Source organism: Ylistrum balloti, unplaced genomic scaffold (assembly GCF_031769215.1).
Source record: "Ylistrum balloti isolate Yb309-2 unplaced genomic scaffold, AGI_CSIRO_Ybal_v1 Utg371016, whole genome shotgun sequence".
NCBI classification, from domain to species: Eukaryota; Metazoa; Mollusca; class Bivalvia; order Pectinida; family Pectinidae; genus Ylistrum; species Ylistrum balloti.
The window spans coordinates 180,152-202,678 of NW_026782565.1; the positions used below are offsets into that span (position 1 = coordinate 180,152).

Consider the following 22,527-nt stretch of genomic DNA (forward strand, 5'->3'; position numbering starts at 1 on the left):
GTGATATTTTTCGTGATTTGAGACAGATATGGCTATATTTCTTCATTTATTTCTTCATTTATGTTTTATTTACTTATCATCATTTTTTAATGTTCGACAACAATACGTCTTGCGAAGATCTATAAATATTTCTTTTGATCTCTTAAAAATTCTATTGAAATATACCCAGACCTGTAAAGTTAGAATTATACTCAGAAAAAATACAGTAGCATATTCAAAGTTGATGTTATCAACCAAATGACGTCGCCAAGGGCATGTGAATGGTGACGACAAAATGTAGTCCACAAATGAAGTTCCAGTTAAATATATAATAAGCACTTTTAGTTCAGAATTATACATAACAAAGTAAAACACAGAAGTCCACGATATTTCGTCGGAATACTTTCTAACTTGAAATATGGCCTACTTCGGTCAAATGTGACTTTTATATGTAAAATCAGAATTCCGTTCACCTTGAAGCCATGTAATAGGAAAAAAAGAATATTTTATTTAGTTCATCTCTTTGTACATAAAAGAATACGTTTAGATATTATGTACAGTTACAATTACTGTATTAACTCATATATATATTCATTTACACTTCGGTTCGTTTCCATGGAGTTGTAACACATGTTATGATAAAAGGATGTTGTTATGCTCAATTCTCCTCATTACGGGGTTTCATCTCCGCCACCGTCTTCACCAGTTTCCTGTAAATAAAGCATTTGAAAGGTTAATAAAGGAGTGCTTTTCCCATTAAAATAATCACTGGCATGTCTTTTTCGTTTTAACATGATATATTGAACTGTTCATTAATCTTGAGAAATCTCAGAAAAGAGCAGATATTCGGATACAATAAAAGTTTGATAATATTCTGTCAGATATACGGATAAGAACATAATATGTTAATTCCAGCTTTCCTTTCTCATACATTCCTATCGTGTTTGTAATGGAATCTTTTTTTAAAAAAAATAGAGAATCTGCAAAATCTGAAAACATAACAATTACATGAGTTCACGCAGTTCGTTAATCCTCTTTTCTTGCCTCTCGTTTTCGTTGTAGGTCTCATCTGCCTGCAATATCGTGTTTGCTATCTCCTTGTTCTTTGTCTGTTTTTTCGTATATGGACCTCCCGTCTTTCTTTTGTCTTCTTTAGTCTTACTACCTTGTGCAAAGGTTCGTCGAGCTGGGGGCCTGACACAATTCCTCACGGCTTGATTCCAAACTAGATTAGTGTTACAGAACATGTGAAACTTTTGATTTCCGGCACCGCACTGGTAATAGCGACGAGAGTTACATGGATCCGCCATAAAAAATCCGACGCATTGAGTTGGGGCTGTATAACAAAGGAAGATGCGAAGTCATTACATCAAAGTTATCTCTCTAATTTTCACTGAAACTGTGCGTTATACATACGTATGCTACAGATATTTACCCCCTAGGTGGAACTGCGTACGCGTTTATTGAAAACTATATAAAAGACACAAACATGAATATCACAAGTTTAGAAGTAGTTACAGTGGACCCTAATAATGAATGAAAATGCATTATACAACTGAAATGCTGACAATGTGTGCACTTCCATTTTAAATTACCAACTATTCATATAGAGTCGTATCTTACATTGGTTTAACTTTTTTGGAGGGAAGTCACATTTTGAAGGAGGGTATCGACCCGCCAAACTATGTGAATAACCAAACAAATTAACAAAGGGCAATGTCACGTTGTTTCTAATCGGGTGTTGGAGGATGAAGATAAGATAGGGAACCTTGGAGATAGCGCTTGGATTATATCAAGTGTTACACACCACTATTTTCGTGCCCTAGGACATGGGTAGTTTATGTACTGCAATTGTGTACCACCTACACTTTATCGCATCAAGTAGTGAGCATGTTTGCAATGCGTTTGTCGTAAGTCACTTTGAATTAAAGATGATCATATTGGTTTTATTACCTGTACAACCATTACTTCCTGGTTGTTGTGTCGTTGGTGCCTGCGTAGTTGTCGTTGATCTCTGTGTGGTTGTCGTTGGTCTCTGTGTGGTTGTCGTTGGTCTATGTGTGGTTGTCGTTGGTCTATGTGTGGTTGTCGTTGGTCTTTGTGTGGTTGTCGTTGGTCTCTGTGTGGTTGATGTGCTACTAGTAGACAATGTTTCCGACCTTGATTTAAATACAGATTTCACTGAGTTGATAAGTGGGAAGAACCCTTGTCCACATACGTTATCATAATCATCGTAGTCTAACCAAAACATCGCTCCTGCCAGTCCACTGTTCACGATGTAGTTCGCCTACAACAAATAGCAACAGCAAATAATTTTGTCGGCATCCAGTCCAACTGTAAAAAGGGTATTATCATGTCACAGTCATCTTGTTCTTTTACGTTGTTTTATGTATGTTTATTGCATTTTTGTTCCTTTATCAAGGCTGTGTTGCAGCTTGGTAACTCAGCAATTTCTTAACTATATTATTAACTAGATTAATCTGGGTAATTTATTAACTAGAATGGGTCATACCTAGGCAATGTATTGTTTTATTTAGGGAATTTATTGACTTTATGGACTAGCTTGTACTATATATTGGCTATCTATTAACTATGCTGCGTTAAACCTAGGTAATTTATTAACTTGGTTGTGTTTTATGTATGTAATTTATTAACTTGGTTGTAATCTATCTTGATAATCAATTAAGCAGGCTATGTTATATCTTATATCTAAGTTATTGATTACCTAGACTAAAGAATTTATTAATTATTTTGTGTTATATCTAGGATGCGTTATACCTAGGTAATTTATCAACTAAGTTGTGCCAAATCTACGGTGCTATATCTACGTGATTTATCAACTAAATTGTGTCATGTCTATGTTGCTTTATCTAGGTATTTCATCAACGAAGTTGTGCCATATGCATGTAGCTATATCTAGGTACTTTATTTATTACGTTGTTTTACAATTAGGTTTGGTTATATCTGAGTAATATAATTACTAGATTGTGACATCTCTATGATTTGTCATATCTAGGTGATGCATCAACTCAGTGCTATATCTAGGTTATCTATTCACACAGTCATGCTACACAATTTAGGTTGTGTTTCATCTAATAATTTATTTACTAGGTTGTGCTATATTTAGGTTTTGTTATTTCTAAGTAATTTATCTACAAAGTTATGGCATGTTGTCTAGATTGTGTAATATTTACATCTTGGTAATTCATCAACTAGTTTCTATTTTATCTAGATAATTTATTAATTAGGTTGTGTTTTATCGAAGTTATCTATTATTGACCAGTTTGTGGTATAACTAGTAAGTGTTATATGTAGATAATTGATTAAATAGAAGGTGTCATATTAAGGTAATTTGTAGTTAATAGATTAACTAAGCTGAGTCAACTCTAAGTAATCTATCAACTGGACTGTGCTTTATCTAACTAACATATCAACTTTGAATCAGGTGATGTTATGTCTAGTTTGTGCTTTGCCTTAATAATGCTAGAACTATGGCGTGTTGATGTAGTTTTAATTATATTAGATCGTGTTGTTTAGGTCCGGTTATGGCAAGGCAGTGTTATTTCTTGACTGTGACTAACCAAGTAATTTACCATATGACAAATTCCATTTTTTCAATTATTTGTTTTTGTCAAAGTGAACGATAATGCTGATAACTTATTATTCCTTGTTTGGTATATTCACGATGGGTCACCTTCGCACACATACTTAAAAGCATGTCAACAAATAGAAAACATAGTAACACGAATCACTAATGGATATTGACAGTGAATATGAAGTTTACGTAAAAGTGACCTTTCTCACAATCATCACCATCTTCAAATTCGTCAACGAGGTAACAAAATGCTTATGTTAATTTGAAGGTGGTTTTTTAAACAGAATTTCTTCCTCTAATTCTCTTAACCTACCTTTATTGTCATACTTTCCACGTCGTCGTAACCGACCCATTGATTTCCATCCCAGGCAAATGGTACACTCTGCTCGGTATTCATCATCCAATTCCAACCATACATACATATCTAAAAGCGTATAAAAGGAAATTCATAGTGTAAAATAAGGGAATTAATTGGGTCGTAACCATAGATTTTAAGCTTCTTTACCGTAGTTCTGAACTGATATCAAATATCTGTACTATCTGAGAATTTCTAAAATTCTATACAAATTACATTTTGTGAACGATAAGTTCATACAGTAATCCATACTTATTACATCGTGTAAAGGTAGGTAGATACAACACCCCATACTAATTACATAGTGTAAAGGTAAGTTGATACACCACTCCATACTAATTACATAGTGAAAAGGTTAGTAGATACAACACCCCATACTAATTACATAGTGTAAAGGTAAGTTGATACACCACTCCATACTAATTACATAGTGAAAAGGTTAGTAGATACAACACCCCATATTAATTACATAGTGTAAAGGTAAGTTGATACACCACTCCAAACTAATTACATAGTGAAAAGGTTAGTAGATACAACACCCCATACTAATTACATAGTGTAAAGGTAAGTTGATACAACACCCTGTACTAATTACATAGTGTGAAGGTAAGTAGATACAACACCCCATACTAATTACATAGTGTAAAGGTAAGTTGATACACCACTCCATACTAATTACATAGTGAAAAGGTTAGTAGATACAACACCCCATACTAATTACAAAGTGAAAAGGTTAGTAGATACAACACTCCATACTAATTACATAGTGTAAAGGTAAGTAGATACATCACTCCATACTAATTACATAGTGTAAAGGTAAGTTGATACACCACTCCATACTAATTACATAGTGAAAAGGTTAGTAGATACAACACCCCATAATAATTACATAGTGAAAAGGTTAGTAGATACAACACCCCATACTAATTACATAGTGTAAAGGTAAGTAGATACAACACCCCATACTAATTACATAGTGTGCAGGTAAGTAGATACAACACCCCGTACTAATTACATAGTGTGAAGGTAAGTAGATACAACACCCCGTACTAATTACATAGTATAAAGGTAAGTAGATACATCACCTCATACTAATTACAAAGTGTAAAGGTAAGTAGATACAACACCCCATACTAATTACATAGTGTAAATGTAAGTAGATACACCACTCCATACTAATTACATAGTGAAAAGGTTAGTAGATACAACACCCCATACTAATTACATAGTGAAAAGGTTAGTAGATACAACACCCCGTACTAATTACATAGTGTAAAGGTAAGTAGATACATCACCCCATACTAATTACATAGTGTAAAGGTACGTTGATACAACACCCCATACTTATTACATAGTGTAAAGGTAAGTAGATACAACACCCCATGGTTGGTAAATCTGCTATTATTGACACCTCTCATACAAAGGCTATGGTTAGTAAGAGGATAGATAGGGTAGATATAAGACAAATGGTGTAAACAGCCAATAAGTGTATCGTACGTTGTCTGTAAAGCCAAAAAAACAATAAATAACAATCATATGTCACATATCAAAACTGCATCAATGAACATTAATATTAAAACACAATATACAAACCTCGTAAAAAGCGAGAAATCCATATTTCTGTGTGTACTGCCCCGGGAGACCAGGGCCAGTGACGGGGTCCCCGACTCGGTACATGTATTGATCTGCCAGGGTAAAGGTTCTTCCGAATGTAGCCAATCCTACAACAAGTTTACTTCCTGGGGCGCCTTTGTTCAACCAGTGTTGAATCGCATAGTGCTATAACAATGATACATCACATGAAACTTGAAGATACGTGTACAGGTGGATTTTGTGTCGAGCATTTAACTTCAGTCATGAGTTACAAATATTATTTAAATGCACTTCTTATAACACCACATTATAATGATCACATACTGGTAAAAGTGATGATAATACGATATCCCAATATATTTAGCAATCATGTTCGTTTCCATTGCAGATGTAAACTTGACTGCTATTAACCTCTCTGTGAGCAGTGTTGTCGCTTTGACAACATATGACATAATATCTATACTGTGTAAAACTTCTAGAAAGACAAACAGAAAAGGATGAACACGCATCTGTTATGAAATAAACACGCGGAAGAAATTAATTTGATGCGTTCATGTATGTATTTATCTGTCATGACGATGTAATAGAAATAAATATCTTACCTGATTACGATAAACGTCATTTCCGGTATCAGACGGAAGTCCGTAAAGAGGACTGTTGAATCTCGCCACATTGTGGGTGTTTTGTTGCATGTCATAAGCCATCAGATTTATCATATCAAGATACCTTCAAACAAATGAATATTTTAACATTCGACATTTATTAAAGAATTCTAAAGTACTAAGAGCAATACCAGTCAGTTTTATCGACAAGATAAGGTAACATGACGGAAAACATCTTGTAGTGTTCTGCATCGACTCTGTCTGTTTAAATTCCCTTTCCACACGTATTTGATAATTTGAAAGGCATTTGGAATTAAGAAAATATAAGTGAATTACTCTAAAAAAATATATGTGTTTTTAGGCAAAGAGAAGTGGGCACAACCAATTGTTCTTTATATGTCACTCGACATTAATTACACTTCACATGGCACTGCCATGCACAAAGTAAAGTAAAATTCCTTCGTTAGAGGCTGATGTGTACCTGTTATGTACCTGTTAAGGTGCCTGTTATGTTCTTTTATTAACTGATTTCCAAACTATGTTTGATGTCTTTCCTTTACCTTGTTTATACTATATATGGTTTATTTGAAAAAAATAGGTTGTGATGTGATACATTTGGATGACAACTTACTTTGAAATTTCAGCCACATCATAACTGCGGTCGACTACAGGAGCGTAGGCAGACACGCTGGCACTTAGTAGTAGTCGTTCCACGTTGTACGCATCGGATTCTACTTCAAAAGCTTTCATTAAACTCTAGAATAAACCATCATTACATATATATTCGTTTTATAATACAATGATAGTTATTTCCCTTTATGTTACCATTTTCATCGAGATGTTATCAGTTTTAACTCGTGACTATAAGAGTGAAGAATGATGCGATAATATCAATTAAAACATACTGTGACGACAACAGAGATTAGAGTATTATGCTATTACAAACTTGAGATAATTGAGCAAAGAGTATCGCGATATCGACAATAACGGGCCGCGATTTTATTAATTTCAACTATACACTACATGTATATATATGACGATGAAAGTTAATAGTGTCATATATTATCAGTGACTGAGTGTTGTGCAAATATCAGTGTTAGATGATAGTGACTATATCAGTGTTAGATGACCATGACTTTATCAGTGTTAGATGACCATGACTATATCAGTGTTAGATGACCGTGACTATATCAGTGTTATATGATAGTGACTATATCAGTGTTAGATGACCGAGAATATATCAGTGTTAGATGACCATGACTATATCAGTGTTAGATGACCGTGACTATATCAGTGTTATATGACCGTGAATATATCAGTGTTATATGATAGTGACTATATCAGTGTTAGATGATTGTGACTATATCAGTGTTAGATGGCCGTGATTATATCAGTGTTAGATGATAGTGATTATATCAGTGTTAGATGACCATGACTATATCAGTGTTAGATGACCATGACTATGTCAGTGTTAGATGACCATGACTATATCAGTGTTATATGACCGTGAGTATATCAGTGTTATATGATAGTGACTATATCAGTGTTAGATGATTGTGACTATATCAGTGTTAGATGGCCGTGATTATATCAGTGTTAGATGATAGTGACTATATCAGTGTTAGATGACCATGACTATATCAGTGTTAGATGACCATGACTATATCAGTGTTAGATGACCATGACTATATCAGTGTTATATGACCGTGACTATATCAGTGTTATATGACCGTGAGTATATCAGTGTTAGATGATTGTGACTATATCAGTGTTGATGATTGTGACTATATCAGTGTTAGATGATAGTGACTATATCAGTGTTAGATGACCATGACTATGTCAGTGTTAGATGACCATGACTATATCAGTGTTATATGACCGTGACTATATCAGTGTTATATGACCGTGAGTATATCAGTGTTAGATGATTGTGACTATATCAGTGTTAGATGGGCGTGACTATATCAGTGTTGATGATTGTGACTATATCATTGTTAGATGATTGTGACTATATCAGTGTTATATGACCGTGTATATATCAGTGTTAGATGGCTGTGATTATATCAGTGTTAGATTATTGTGACTATATCAGTGTTAGATGGGCGTGAATATATCAGTGTTAGATGATTGTGACTATATCAGTGTTATATGACCGTGAATATATTAGTGTTAGATGACCGTGACTGTATCAGTGTTATATGACCGTGACTATATCAGTGTTAGATGGGCGTGACTATATCAGTGTTAGATGATTGTGACTATATCAGTGTTATATGACCGTGAATATATTAGTGTTAGATGACGGTGACTGTATCAGTGTTATATGACCGTGATTATATCAGTGTTAGATGACCGTGAGTATATTAGTGTTAGATAATTGTGACTATATCAGTGTTAGATGGGCGTGACTATATCAGTGTTAGATGATTGTGACTATATCAGTGTTATATGACCGTGAATATATCAGTGTTATATGACCGTGACTATATCAGTGTTAGATGGGCGTGACTATATCAGTGTTAGATGATTGTGACTATATCAGTGTTATATGACCGTGAATATATCAGTGTTAGATGGCCGTGATTATATCAGTGTTAGATGATTGCGACTATATCAGTGTTAGATGATTATGACTATATCAGTGTTAGATGATTGTGACTATATCAGTGTTATATGACCGTGAATATATTAGTGTTAGATGACCGTGACTGTATCAGTGTTATATGACCGTGATTATATCAGTGTTAGATGACCGTGAGTATATTAGTGTTAGATGATTGTGACTATATCAGTGTTAGATGGGCGTGACTATATCAGTGTTGATGATTGTGACTATATCAGTGTTAGATGATTGTGACTATATCAGTGTTATATGACCGTGAATATATCAGTGTTAGATGGCCGTGATTATATCAGTGTTAGATGACCGTGAGTATATTAGTGTTAGATGATTGTGACTATATCAGTGTTATATGACCGTGAATATATTAGTGTTAGATGACCGTGACTGTATCAGTGTTATATGACCGTGACTATATCAGTGTTAGATGGGCGTGACTATATCAGTGTTAGATGATTGTGACTATATCAGTGTTATATGACCGTGAATATATCAGTGTTAGATGGCCGTGATTATATCAGTGTTAGATGACCGTGACTGTATCAGTTTTGTATGACCGTGACTATATCAGTGTAAGATGGGCGTGATTATATCAGTGTTAGATGATTGTGACTATATCAGTGTTATATGACCGTGAATATATCAGTGTTAGATGATTGTGACTATATCAGTGTTATATGACCGTGACTATATCAGTGTTAGATGATTGTGACTATATCAGTGTTATATGACCGTGAATATATCAGTGTTAGATGGCCGTGATTATATCAGTGTTAGATGACCGTGACTGTATCAGTTTTGTATGACCGTGACTATATCAGTGTTAGATGGCCGTGATTATATCAGTGTTAGATGATTGTGACTATATCAGTGTTAGATGGGCGTGACTGTATCAGTGTTATATGACCGTGAATATATTAGTGTTAGATGACCGTGACTGTATCAGTGTTAGATGATTATGACTATATCAGTGTTATATGACCGTGAATATATTAGTGTTAGATGACCGTGACTGTATCAGTGTTAGATGATTATGACTATATCAGTGTTATATGACCGTGAATATATCAGTGTTAGATGATTGTGACTATATCAGTGTTATATGACCGTGAATATATTAGTGTTAGATGACCGTGACTGTATCAGTGTTATATGACCGTGATTATATCAGTGTTAGATGACCGTGAGTATATTAGTGTTAGATGATTGTGACTATATTAGTGTTAGATGGGCGTGACTATATCAGTGTTAGATGATTGTGACTATATCAGTGTTATATGACCGTGAATATATTAGTGTTAGATGACCGTGACTGTATCAGTGTTATATGACCGTGACTGTATCAGTGTTAGATGGGCGTGACTATATCAGTGTTAGATGATTGTGACTATATCAGTGTTATATGACCGTGAATATATTAGTGTTAGATGATTGTGACTGTATCAGTGTTATATGACCGTGACTATATCAGTGTTAGATGGGCGTGACTATATCAGTGTTAGATGATTGTGACTATATCAGTGTTATATGACCGTGAATATATCAGTGTTAGATGGCCGTGATTATATCAGTGTTAGATGACCAGTGTTAGATGGCCGTGATTATATCAGTGTTAGATGATTGTGACTATATCAGTGTTAGATGGGCGTGACTATATCAGTGTTAGATGATTGTGACTATATCAGTGTTATATGACCGTGAATATATTAGTGTTAGATGACCGTGACTGTATCAGTGTTATATGACCGTGACTATATCAGTGTTAGATGACCGAGAATATATCAGTGTTAGATGACCGTGACTATATCAGTGTTAGATGATTATGACTATATCAGTGTTATATGACCGTGATTATATCAGTGTTATATGACCGTGAGTATATCAGTGTTAGATGATTGTGACTATATCAGTGTTAGATGGGCGTGACTATATCAGTGTTGATGATTGTGACTATATCAGTGTTAGATGATTGTGACTATATCAGTGTTAGATGACCGTGAGTATATTAGTGTTAGATGATTGTGACTATATCAGTGTTAGATGGGCGTGACTATATCAGTGTTAGATGATTGTGACTATATCAGTGTTATATGACCGTGAATATATTAGTGTTAGATGACCGTGACTGTATCAGTGTTATATGACCGTGACTATATCAGTGTTAGATGGGCGTGACTATATCAGTGTTAGATGATTGTGACTATATCAGTGTTATATGACCGTGAATATATCAGTGTTAGATGGCCGTGATTATATCAGTGTTAGATGATTGTGACTATATCAGTGTTAGATGGGCGTGACTATATCAGTGTTAGATGATTGTGACTATATCAGTGTTATATGACCGTGAATATATTAGTGTTAGATGACCGTGACTGTATCAGTGTTATATGACCGTGACTATATCAGTGTTAGATGACCGAGAATATATCAGTGTTAGATGACCGTGACTATATCAGTGTTATATGACCGTGACTATATCAGTGTTAGATGACCGTGACTGTATCAGTGTTATATGACCGTGACTATATCAGTGTTAGATGACCGAGAATATATCAGTGTTAGATGACCGTGACTATATCAGTGTTAGATGATTGTGACTATATCAGTGTTAGATGGCTGTGACTGTATCAGTGTTAGATGACCGTAACTATATCAGTGTTATATGACCGTGACTATATCAGTGTTAGATGACCGAGAATATATCAGTGTTAGATGACCGTGACTATATCAGTGTTAGATGATTGTGACTATATCAGTGTTAGATGATTGTGACTATATCAGTGTTAGATGACTGTGACTGTATCAGTGTTAGATGACCGTAACTATATCAGTGTTATATGACCGTGACTATATCAGTGTTAGATGACCGAGAATATATCAGTGTTAGATGACCGTATATATCAGTGTTAGATGACCGATGACCGTGACTATATCAGTGTTAGATGACCGTGACTATATCAGTGTTAGATGACCGAGAATATATCAGTGTTATATGACCGTGACTATATCAGTGTTAGATGACCGAGAATATATCAGTGTTAGATGACCGTGACTATATCAGTGTTAGATGATTGTGACTATATCAGTGTTAGATGATTGTGACTATATCAGTGTTAGATGACTGTGACTGTATCAGTGTTAGATGACCGTAACTATATCAGTGTTATATGACCGTGACTATATCAGTGTTAGATGACCGAGAATATATCAGTGTTAGATGACCGTGACTATATCAGTGTTAGATGACCGTGACTATATCAGTGTAAGATGACCGAGAATATATCAGTGTTATATGACCGTGACTATATCAGTGTTATATGATTGTGACTATATCAGTGTTAGATGATTGTGACTATATCAGTGTTAGATGACCGTGACTATATCAGTGTTAGATGACCGTGACTATATCAGTGTTAGATGACCGTGACTATATCAGTGTTAGATGATTATGACTATATCAGTGTTATATGACCGTGACTATATCAGTGTTAGATGACCGAGAATATATCAGTGTTAGATGACCGTGAATATATCAGTGTTAGATGGGCGTGACTATATCAGTGTTAGATGACTGTGACTGTATCAGTGTTAGATGACCGTAACTATATCAGTGTTATATGACCGTGACTATATCAGTGTTAGATGACCGAGAATATATCAGTGTTAGATGACCGAGAATATATCAGTGTTAGATGACCGTAACTATATCAGTGTTATATTACCGAGAATATATCAGTGTTAGATGACCGTGACTATATCAGTGTTAGATGACCGAGAATATATCAGTGGTAGATGACCGTGACTATATCAGTGTTATATGATCGTCACTAGTATTTAAACATTTTGTGAAAAAATCCTTCGCCTGCAAACAAACAAATTAGTTATTTTCAATCCAATCAATTTATTAGATACCTTGACCAGAGCGGTAAAATGATCCTTGTGTGAAATCCCTTGATCACCGGGAAATTCCCAGTCCAAGTCAAGTCCATCAAAGTGGTGCATATTGAGATGCAGCATAGCATTGAATGCAAACTCAGCGATGTTTTCTTCCGATGATACTGTTTTGATAAACTCTTCAGTGCCCTGGGCGTAGCCACCAACGGATAACAGGATTTTTAGGTCCGGATTAATGTTACGCATATCACGCAACATTTGTAATGTACCTGGGCGAAACGATTATAAAATAAATTTGATACAAAGAAATAACTCTCAGAGCAATTACACATGCTATACAGTTAGGCCTAAACTGGACGTTTAGAAAGTATAATCAGTAAAGATGTCATATTTGAAGACGTGTTGGTAAGCATTGGGTACTAATTAATTACTTGTTTCTTGCTTCTATATCATGACTCTTACCTTGATCGTCCTCGTACATATGGATGTCATTATCCTTTAGTTCAGCGTAGGCGTATATGATGTGAGTACACAGAGATGCGTTGATAATTTCCGGGGAGAAAGTAGACGGTGCGGGGCGGTACTTCGCCCAATTACTGTAGTAACACACACGCTTCAGGTCTGATGACTCTGTAGCTGTTAAAAAAAGTCCCTGCGTGAAATTCGAGCTAACTAGAAATTTGTATTATATGGCATGACGTATTAATTCTGGAAGACTTAATTTGGTTTCGGGAAAATGGAGTCTACATGTTATGCCGTCTGTTTGAATTTTCGGCAATAAGCAATTGTTTAAATAATAACTACAAAAAGGTACATTATATGCAGTAATTTGCATTTTCGGTCCTCATTCGTTGTCAAGAGGTGTCGTCTTTGGGCAAGTCCAAAAACAGTATCAAAACTAATCCAGAACAAGTTTTTGTTATTTCTTATAAGATTACGCCTTAGCATCTAAAATGAACCGACAATAAATATGGTGGAAAGACTGCAGCTTCGTGGGCAGTACCAGATGGTTGAAGAAACTTAACAATCTATAGGGATACCTTTACAGTTTTTTGTCCCAGTTGCATTTGCTTGTCTTTGAGACTTACTGGAAGGGAAAAAAGGTCTAAAATATAAGGATTCATTGAGCAGGTAGTGTCGAAATGGTCCAACAGTGAATTTCAGCATCAGTTTTTCAGACCAGCAGAACTGTCTAAATCCTGGAATGAAGTGAATACACAACCGAGAACGTGTTCTTTGGTCTTACCCTACGACATCAAAGCTTATCGCTGTAAGATCAGAATGTAATTTTTGTAATTGCTGGCAAGGGAATGTCCGTGCTTCTCGTACTCACAGGCGTACTGGTCATACATGTATCCCTGGTCCTCATCTTGGACGTTGTACACATCCGGGTCTTCAGCGAGAAGATCTGCCTTTATGGTTGACATAAGGGGATACTTTCCATCTCCGCACTTGTTGTCAAAGTCATCCATATCCATTGCCCACACCATAGCGCCACCTAGCTGTTTCTGTTTTATGTATTCAACCTATAACATGCCGATATAGAGATAAAGGGTAACGCCGACAGAGCTTGTCACACATTGTGCAGAACGTGGTGAGATGCAGTTGTTGCTCGAGAGCATGTCTGTTGAGAACATAAACTAACAATTATCTGGATGTAGTGGAGATGACAAGAACACTTACTCTTTCGAAATAAGCACCTTTTTAAAGTATTTCGATACGTTATCATATGAAAAGCTTGTACCAGAAATCAAACGATATCGAGATTATCTTTGTTTTAAGTAATCGTGGTAAATGGAAACATACAGTTTTTGGAACATGTTTTATTTCGAACGTGCATAATTTAATTTCTTTGATGAAAGGACATCACGTGATTTTTCAACATTGGAAAAAATGTATTCCTAACATTCAACATTAATTCACAGATCATATGTCAATCATTCTGAAGTAAGCGCAAATAATGAATTCTCAATAATCGAACTAGAGTTTTCGTCTTTGTAAGTGAGTGAGGGGTGTATATGTGATGAAGGAAAGTGTGTGCGAGGATGTGTGTATGTGAGGGTGAGGGTAAGAGCGAGGGTGTGTGTATGTGAGGGTGAGGGTAAGAGCGAGGGTGTGTGTATGTGAGGGTGAGGGTAAGAGCGAGGGTGTGTGTATGTGAGGGTGAGGGTAAGAGCGAGTGTGTGTGTATGTGAGGGTGAGGGTAAGAGCGAGGGTGTGTGTATGTGAGGGTGAGGGTAAGAGCGAGGGTGTGTGTATGTGAGGGTGAGGGTAAGAGCGAGGGTGTGTGTATGTGAGGGTGAGGGTAAGAGCGAGGGTGTGTGTATGTGAGGGTGAGGGTAAGAGCGAGAGTGTGTGTATGTGAGGGTGAGGGTAAGAGCGAGGGTGTGTGTATGTGAGGGTGAGGGTAAGAGCGAGTGTGTGTGTATGTGTGGGTGAAGACGAGAGCGAGGTGTGTGTATGTGAGGATGAGGACAAGAGCGAGGGTGTGTGTATGTGAGGATGAGGACGAGAGCGAGGGTGTCTGTATGTGAAGAAGGGGTGTGTATGCGAGGTTGACGGCGAGAGCGAGGGTGTTTGTATGTGAGAGTGACGTCGAGAGCGCGGGTGTCTATATGTGAGAGTGACGTCGAGAGCGCGGGTGTGTGTATGTGAGAGTGAGATCGAGACCAATACCTCTGACTAAGAAAAATGCACAAAAATATCACATTTTCTGTCGACATTTAGTAGTCATGTGTGACACCGAGAGATCGCAAGTTGATATTGGATTCTATAAATTCCCCACTGACCTTGTAGGCCACACTGTCCACATCGTCGTAACCGACCCATTCACTACCGGAGAAAGCGTAGGGAACCTTTTGGTCATCCATCCATTTCCTCGTCCACCCAGAGTTCAAATTCAGACACACCTAGTTCGGTGTAACATAAAAAAAAATCTTTGTCCAACATACTTCATTCTTCCATCAAACACGTACAAAATACAGCACATAAGTAACGTACAAACGGGTAAAATTAATACAAACTGCTGATTGGTAGACATTTTAGAAATTTTCCACTGAGCACCAAGCAATTATAGTTATAGTACGAGTTACTGGATACACGTGGTCCGGTCAGTAAACTGGTCCGCCGAAAACATGAAAAAAGAGTAATATCAAGACAACTACTAAAACGTTAATAAGGAATAAAAAAAATCGGAACAAAAAGGCAGTAGAATCTTCAGTTCAATCTGTTTTCATGACGTACAATTGTTATTAATGTTTGTTAAGGAAATACTATGGTAGGTACGATAAAAGTTGAATATCCTCAAATGAAATTGAAATCATTTTAACTTCGAAGAATATTTTAACATATTGGAAGAGTTTAACTTTCTTACAACCGATGGGTAAAATATGACAGATAAACCCTACCTCGAACTTACCTCGTAGTAAGCCAATGTGCCAGGTTCTGCTGTATATTGCCCTGCCCTACCAGCCCCGGAGGCGGGCGATCCTACGTCTGATGAGGAAGTGTATGTAAAGGATTTGCCGTACATGCCTATCCCGAGAATCAACTTTTCTTTTGGACAACTTCGACTTAGCCAGAGGTTCACTGCCCCATCCTAATTTTGTACAAAATTGATAAAAATTTGACTAATAAAAGATAATTGAAAAATATGGCAAACTATTAACGAAGGGAAAGTTAACAAGGAGACCTTTGGAAACGTGCTAGAAACAGAGTTCTTATCGGAGACATCCGCCATATAAATCCTGTCCAGGGGGTTTAACAAGCGAAGGACATATCTAAATTCGTATCACACAAAGACGTGGAATATTTTTCGTGATGATAATGACCATAAAAGAACACGAGTTCTGTGTCAAGTACACGACTGACAAAGTTTTTTTCGTACCAGTGAACATCAAGTCCGCGTATTGGGGACAGATATGTGAACTAGTAGCATATCACTCAACGGGAGGGGGACAACCACACTGAGTAAGTGGTACCTGTGTTAGTTGGTCCGCGGGGTTGTCCGACCGAGGGTACAGTGGACTATGATGGTTCAGAGTATCCTCCCAAGGCCCATGTAGGTCGTATGCCATCAGGTTGATAAAATCAAAATACCTGTCAATGACAATATTGTAGGTTCATATATGTTCTGTGTCGGTTGATGTCAACAGACATACACAGTGAAAAATCTAATATCTTAACCACCAAACATTATTGTTATTTGTTTGCCGAGAAAAGCCATCAAATAGCTGGTTGTTTCAGCACGTGAGAAGCTCGCCGCTTACTATTCAGACCATTTGATTAAAGGGGTAATCACGGCAGAAGAGAACGGTGTGTGATCTAAGCTTAACGAGAAAAATAACCGACCCAGGTAGGGGTCAAACCAGACGTAAGATTTTATCGGAGTCTGCAACGTGTGGAGCTTTATTACTGACTAGTTACTGCGTCTTATATACCGCCTCTTTTATTAAAACCACCTCTTATTTCCCAGACAAAGCTAAAAGCTTGTCACTTACTTTGATATGATATCAATTTCATATGCTTTATCAACATAATTTGCACCAGCAGCTACTGCGGCACTTAGTAACAGGCGATCACGTGAACTTCCATTTGCCTCTCGTTTAAATTCCTCACTGAATATCTGAAACAAAAGTTTTCGATAGTAAAATAATCATTCCATTACGTAATCGACCAAAGAACATGTTATCTGTGACGACCCAAATCACAGTTTTACAGTATTGTATACCATGACTTTAAAGACAGACAGTCCCCTACACCCCGTTACGACCAGGCAAATGTCACTATCAGAGGCAGGAAGTCCCCTACACCCCGTTACGACCAGGCAAATGTCACTATCAGAGGCAGGAAGTCCCCTACACCCCGTTACGACCAGGCAAATGTCACTATCAGAGGCAGGAAGTCCCCTACACCCCGTTACGACCAGGCAAATGTCACTATCAGAGGCAGGAAGTCCCCTACACCCCGTTACGACCAGGCAAATGTCACTATCAGAGGCAGGAAGTCCCCTACACCCCGTTACGACCAGGCAAATGTCACTATCAGAGACAGGAAGTCCCCTACACCCCGTTACGACCAGGCAAATGTCACTATCAGAGGCAGGAAGTCCCCTACACCCCGTTACGACCAGGCAAATATCACTATCAGAGGCAGGAAGTCACTCACACCCTATTATGACCTGGCTATTGTCACTTTCAGAGGCAGGAAGTCGCTCACACCATGTTATGACCAGGCTATTGTCACTATCAGAGACAGGAAGTCACTCACACCCTGTTATGACCTGGCTATTGTCACTTTCAGAGGCAGGAAGTCGCTCACACCATGTTATGACCAGGCAAATGTCACTATCAGAGACAGGAAGTCACTCACACCCTGTAATGACCAGGCTATTGTCACTATCAGAGACAGGAAGTCACTCACACCCTGTAATGGCCAGGCTATTGTCACTATCAGAGACAGGAAGTCACTCACACCCTGTTATGACCTGGCTATTGTCACTTTCAGAGGCAGGAAGTCGCTCACACCATGTTATGACCAGGCAAATGTCACTATCAGAGACAGGAAGTCACTCACACCCTGTAATGACCAGGCTATTGTCACTATCAGAGACAGGAAGTCACTCACACCCTGTAATGGCCAGGCTATTGTCACTATCAGAGGCAGGAAGTCACTCACACCCTGTAATGACCTGGCTATTGTCACTGTCAGAGGCAGGAAGTCACACCCTATAATGACCAGGCTATTGTCACTATCAGAGACAGGAAGTCACTCACACCCTGTTATGACCAGGCTATTGTCACTATCAGAGGTAGGAAGTCACCAACACCCCGTTATGCCATTAAAGGTTTTGCTATGACATTCATCCGATGCATTTGGTTCCACCTTTCTCAAATCATCCGGCAAGGATATACTTAAGAGTTCCGCCTCTACAACTGACTAAGACTAATGTCTAAGGTTCGTGTTGAATCTTCTAAGATAACTGTCTGTCTAACGTTCTTTTCATGACTTTTGCCTGAGTTTTTCTCCGATAATATCGAGATGAGGCCAAATCAAACAATGATGATGAGAACTTATGTAAAAGAGGTTAGTAAAAGAAAAGTTAATCACTTAATCACGTTACTGCTCCCAACTTGTAAATTTTCAATCTTTCATTTTTAATACAGACGTCTATCTCAATCAGAATTATTTGTAAATCACTTACCTGTACCATCTTGGTAAAGCGCTCCTTGTCCTCGGCGGGACTCCCTCTACCGCCAGGATACTCCCAGTCAATATCAAGGCCGTCAAAGTCATGCTTTCTGAGGAAGCTGATAGTATTTGTTGCAAATGCGCGTATTTTGTTGTCTGTTGATACAGCATTTGTGAAACGTTCAGTGCCGGCGGTCCATCCACCAATAGCTATCAGCAGTTTCAGGCCAGGATGCAACGTCCTCATGTTTACTAACTTTCCAAACATTGCTGTTAAATGTATGTAATAATGATAATATCAAAATTTCAATTTTCAATCAGGTACATAAATTAACAATTTCATTTCAGTAATAATTACCATAACTTTAGTGTGCAAATACAGTACCTGCTATCATCTTTGAGGCATAAAAACTAAAGATTCAAAAATCCCACCCTCCCTACAGTCTTGTGTGCCATAACGACAGAGATAGAGTGATCTCCCTTCCTCTATACTTTATGGAGCTCACTTATGGCTGATGTTTTCAGATGAGTTCTGTGCCATCTTTGTTTTCCAGCCTCTCAGATCGTTCCTTGGACTTATTCTTTTTTTAGTTGGCGTTGTTATTGCCCATCTGCCCTTTAGTTCCAATCATTTTGATTGCTTTATTGTTTTGCGGACGTTTTCGGACGTTTTCGTCCTCCAAGTGTCTGAGTGGCGTACCGCATGGTCCGCAATTACGATTTCAGAGTCGGCTCTTTGTTTTTGTTTATTTATTTTTTGCCCTTGCTTTTGGCCTTTTGGTAGTGCGATTTACGTTGTTTTGCTTGTTATTTTACTTTTATTCACAATTTTTTTTCTGTTTTGCGTACTTATTGATAAGTTTTGATTTTTCTGTTTTAAATATGTCTCGGGCGGGATTGCGACAGGGTTCGGCCCATGGGTGTTCCCATTTACTTGCGGAACGGAACCCTCATAATGCCTGTCCCCCTTGTCATCCATGTGATGAATCTGCTCCGTGTGAACTCTGTTCTCACGTAGGGCCTCAGGTCAAGACGTCCCAAGAGGATTTGAGGTTCTCAATCCCGTCTGTTTTTTCCCCATTAAACAGAGTCGTCAAGATATCTCTTCCCAGCCTGTGTCTATGTGAGTTTGTCGAATCATCAAGTATCTTTCGAACGTTCTCATGAGGTTAGGGCCGTCGCTGCATCTTTGACTTTCCTCAATGGGTCTTCCTTTCTGGTCATGCCCGCTGCCTTCTGGCCAGAATACTTTAACACTTTTTTTACCTGAGGTCCGATGGTTTGTACTCCCTTGGACCTTTTGGGGTGGCACAATCTGTGGCTGTGCCTCCTCATTAATCTGGTGAGTTTTTATCCTGTTGCAATTAGGTACCACCTTGGGGCACCTTCTCCTTCACGGGGAAGTACTTTCCAATTTTATCCTTATTCTGACACTATTTCCCACTTAACCTGGAGTTGCCTCTGGATTGTGCAGTTCTGCCATGGACTGCATGGCGCCGAAGTTTTCACTACGGTAAGCCAAATTCGCATACTGAAGTTATGGTAGTTATTACTGAAATGAAATTTAGGTTTTTCCAAGTAAAACCAAATTTCATGATATAATACTGACAAAAACTTTATGGAGTATTTTCCTCTCCTTTCGTTTTCTGCCTTGCTGCCCTTTTAGGGCTCCAGAAAGATTTTTAAGGAAGTAAGATTGCTCTATGTCTCTGTCGAAATAACTTACGGGACTGAGGGCGGGGATTTTGAATCTTCTGTATTTGGGGTTACAAAAATGGGTGCATGTATTCTGTATTTGCATACTTAAGTTGTGGTATTACATCATGAAATTTCTTTTATCTGAAAAAACTCAGTTTAACGCATAAGAATAATATGAAGAAAGAGAAATATTTACTTTCGTCATTCCATTCTACGACGTCCAGGTCCAGATCGGTGACTTTCGCAAATGCGTAGATGATGTGTGTACAGAGTTCTGGTGTGATATTATCAACAGTGAAACGTGCACCCGCTCGGTATTGGGCCCAGTTGGTATAGTAACACACGCGCTTGTACTCCGCACGTGTAAACCATCCTACAATCACAAGAAATTCAGAAATTATCCGTTATTTACGGTCGGAAATAAATTCAAAAGTTAGAATTAGATTTTTATATCAAAATAAAGAAACGCTTAAGTATGAATCATCTCATATATACAGGTAACTTAAAATTCTGTTGATATAGGTCATATGATCAGTACAATATATTCTAATTCAGTACTCTACCTTGGCCGAGCAGTACCATTCCCAAGACTGCCACTGTTGAAGCCTTCAACATGCTAAAACGACGAAAAAGAACATATTGTGATAAAGAAAACCGCACACAGTGTTTAACTATATAACAGGACTGTCTCTGTAAGAGTTACACAACTACAGTAGGAGTGATATTAATTCTCTTTTCATCTCAGATTTTATGGTTATGTGATAATCGTGTTTTAATTTTGAAGCAGCATAATGTTTCCACACGAATCCGTTTATAAAACAACATCAACTCCAACCAGGACGAAATCACATAACACTCTTTTTTGAAGACGAATGGCAATCTGATTTGATCTTGAATTTGTTTAAAATCCTTATTTTCACGCAAAAGGGAAATAACAGTCGAGGTTTAGCTGTGTTACATTGAAACTTGAACCAACACTCACGCACAGAAGCACAGTGGGTAAATACAAATATCGAAAGACGTCTAAAATAACATAAGGGTAATAGCATTCCTATTTTCCTCTTTACTTCTTCCTTGGAAAAGTGATAGATTGACAGGTGCGTGCTGTAGCCATATCACGCGATGTATCAAACTGGTATAACAACTAGAGACAATTCGTCCATGTTAGGATAAAAAAAACATGGGATACAATTATAAAGATATTAAAGAAAACTTACATGGCTACCTTACCCCAAAGAAATGAACTCCAGACACGCGAGTTTCAACGTGTAAGCACACAATTCATACCTTTTAAATTAACAGCCTCTCTTAGAATGCTATCAAAATAAATAGTTCAAACTATTAGCATTTTGAACGCCAAGGGGAAAATCTTAACTTTCGTAATTAACAATTTGATGAAGTATGGTTTAAAGGTATTCTATGTAGCTACAGAGTGTCTTTCACATTGGTTTCCTCTGACTTAAATTCTCTTCACCACTACCTTAATCCTTAAAAGAGTGAGCTGCGGTTTAGTTTTATCATCTTGGTTTGAAGTAGAGTGAACAATCGTTGGTGTGTTGCCTGGTTATTGCCAGGAAAAAGTTGCTGTGAATACGTTCACTTATATAAAATAGGAGTCCATTGGTTGGTCTATTTATTATCTGCTATTGTGCCGACTGACGCAAGTTCCCGGCCGGGTAAATCTGTGGGATGGTTGAGGAGATGGCGTCGATGCAGGTAACTGAACAGTTTGGTATGGTTCATCTACAGTAAACACGTTTACATCTGTTGCTCTTATCGATGTCTCCGTTGATGGGGGACATATGATAGACGTTAGCATTAAATTTCCTCATTGCAACACCAGTTTAATCATTACAGAATATATGTCAAATACAAACATAACTTATGATTATATATTAGGAGTAAACTAACAGATTTTGTTATCAATACTTGGAAGTAGTAAATAATATAACATAGTTTTTATTTGATTATTTACAGTCCATTTGTTGGTACATTTGAC

The 22,527-nt window shown here is 37.5% G+C and overlaps 2 protein-coding genes across 2 annotated transcripts; both read right to left on the reverse strand.

Annotated features, from left to right (window-relative positions):
- Positions 1–637: 637 nt before the first annotated feature.
- On the reverse strand, positions 638–13,808 carry LOC132560113 (chitinase-3-like protein 1). Its single transcript, XM_060224758.1, has 10 exons — positions 13,682–13,808; positions 13,104–13,277; positions 12,660–12,910; positions 6,756–6,880; positions 6,125–6,248; positions 5,523–5,708; positions 3,888–3,998; positions 1,933–2,266; positions 988–1,315; positions 638–689 (listed from the first exon to the last, which is right to left on the reverse strand). The coding sequence occupies exons 1-10, from the start codon at positions 13,806–13,808 to the stop codon at positions 638–640; spliced, it is 1,812 nt and encodes a 603-aa protein (XP_060080741.1).
- A 95-nt stretch (positions 13,809–13,903) lies between these two features.
- LOC132560114 (chitotriosidase-1-like) lies at positions 13,904–21,143 on the reverse strand. Its single transcript, XM_060224759.1, has 8 exons — positions 21,092–21,143; positions 20,725–20,901; positions 18,844–19,100; positions 17,141–17,265; positions 16,622–16,739; positions 16,060–16,239; positions 15,431–15,550; positions 13,904–14,167 (listed from the first exon to the last, which is right to left on the reverse strand). The coding sequence occupies exons 1-8, from the start codon at positions 21,141–21,143 to the stop codon at positions 13,904–13,906; spliced, it is 1,293 nt and encodes a 430-aa protein (XP_060080742.1).
- Positions 21,144–22,527: the final 1,384 nt, after the last annotated feature.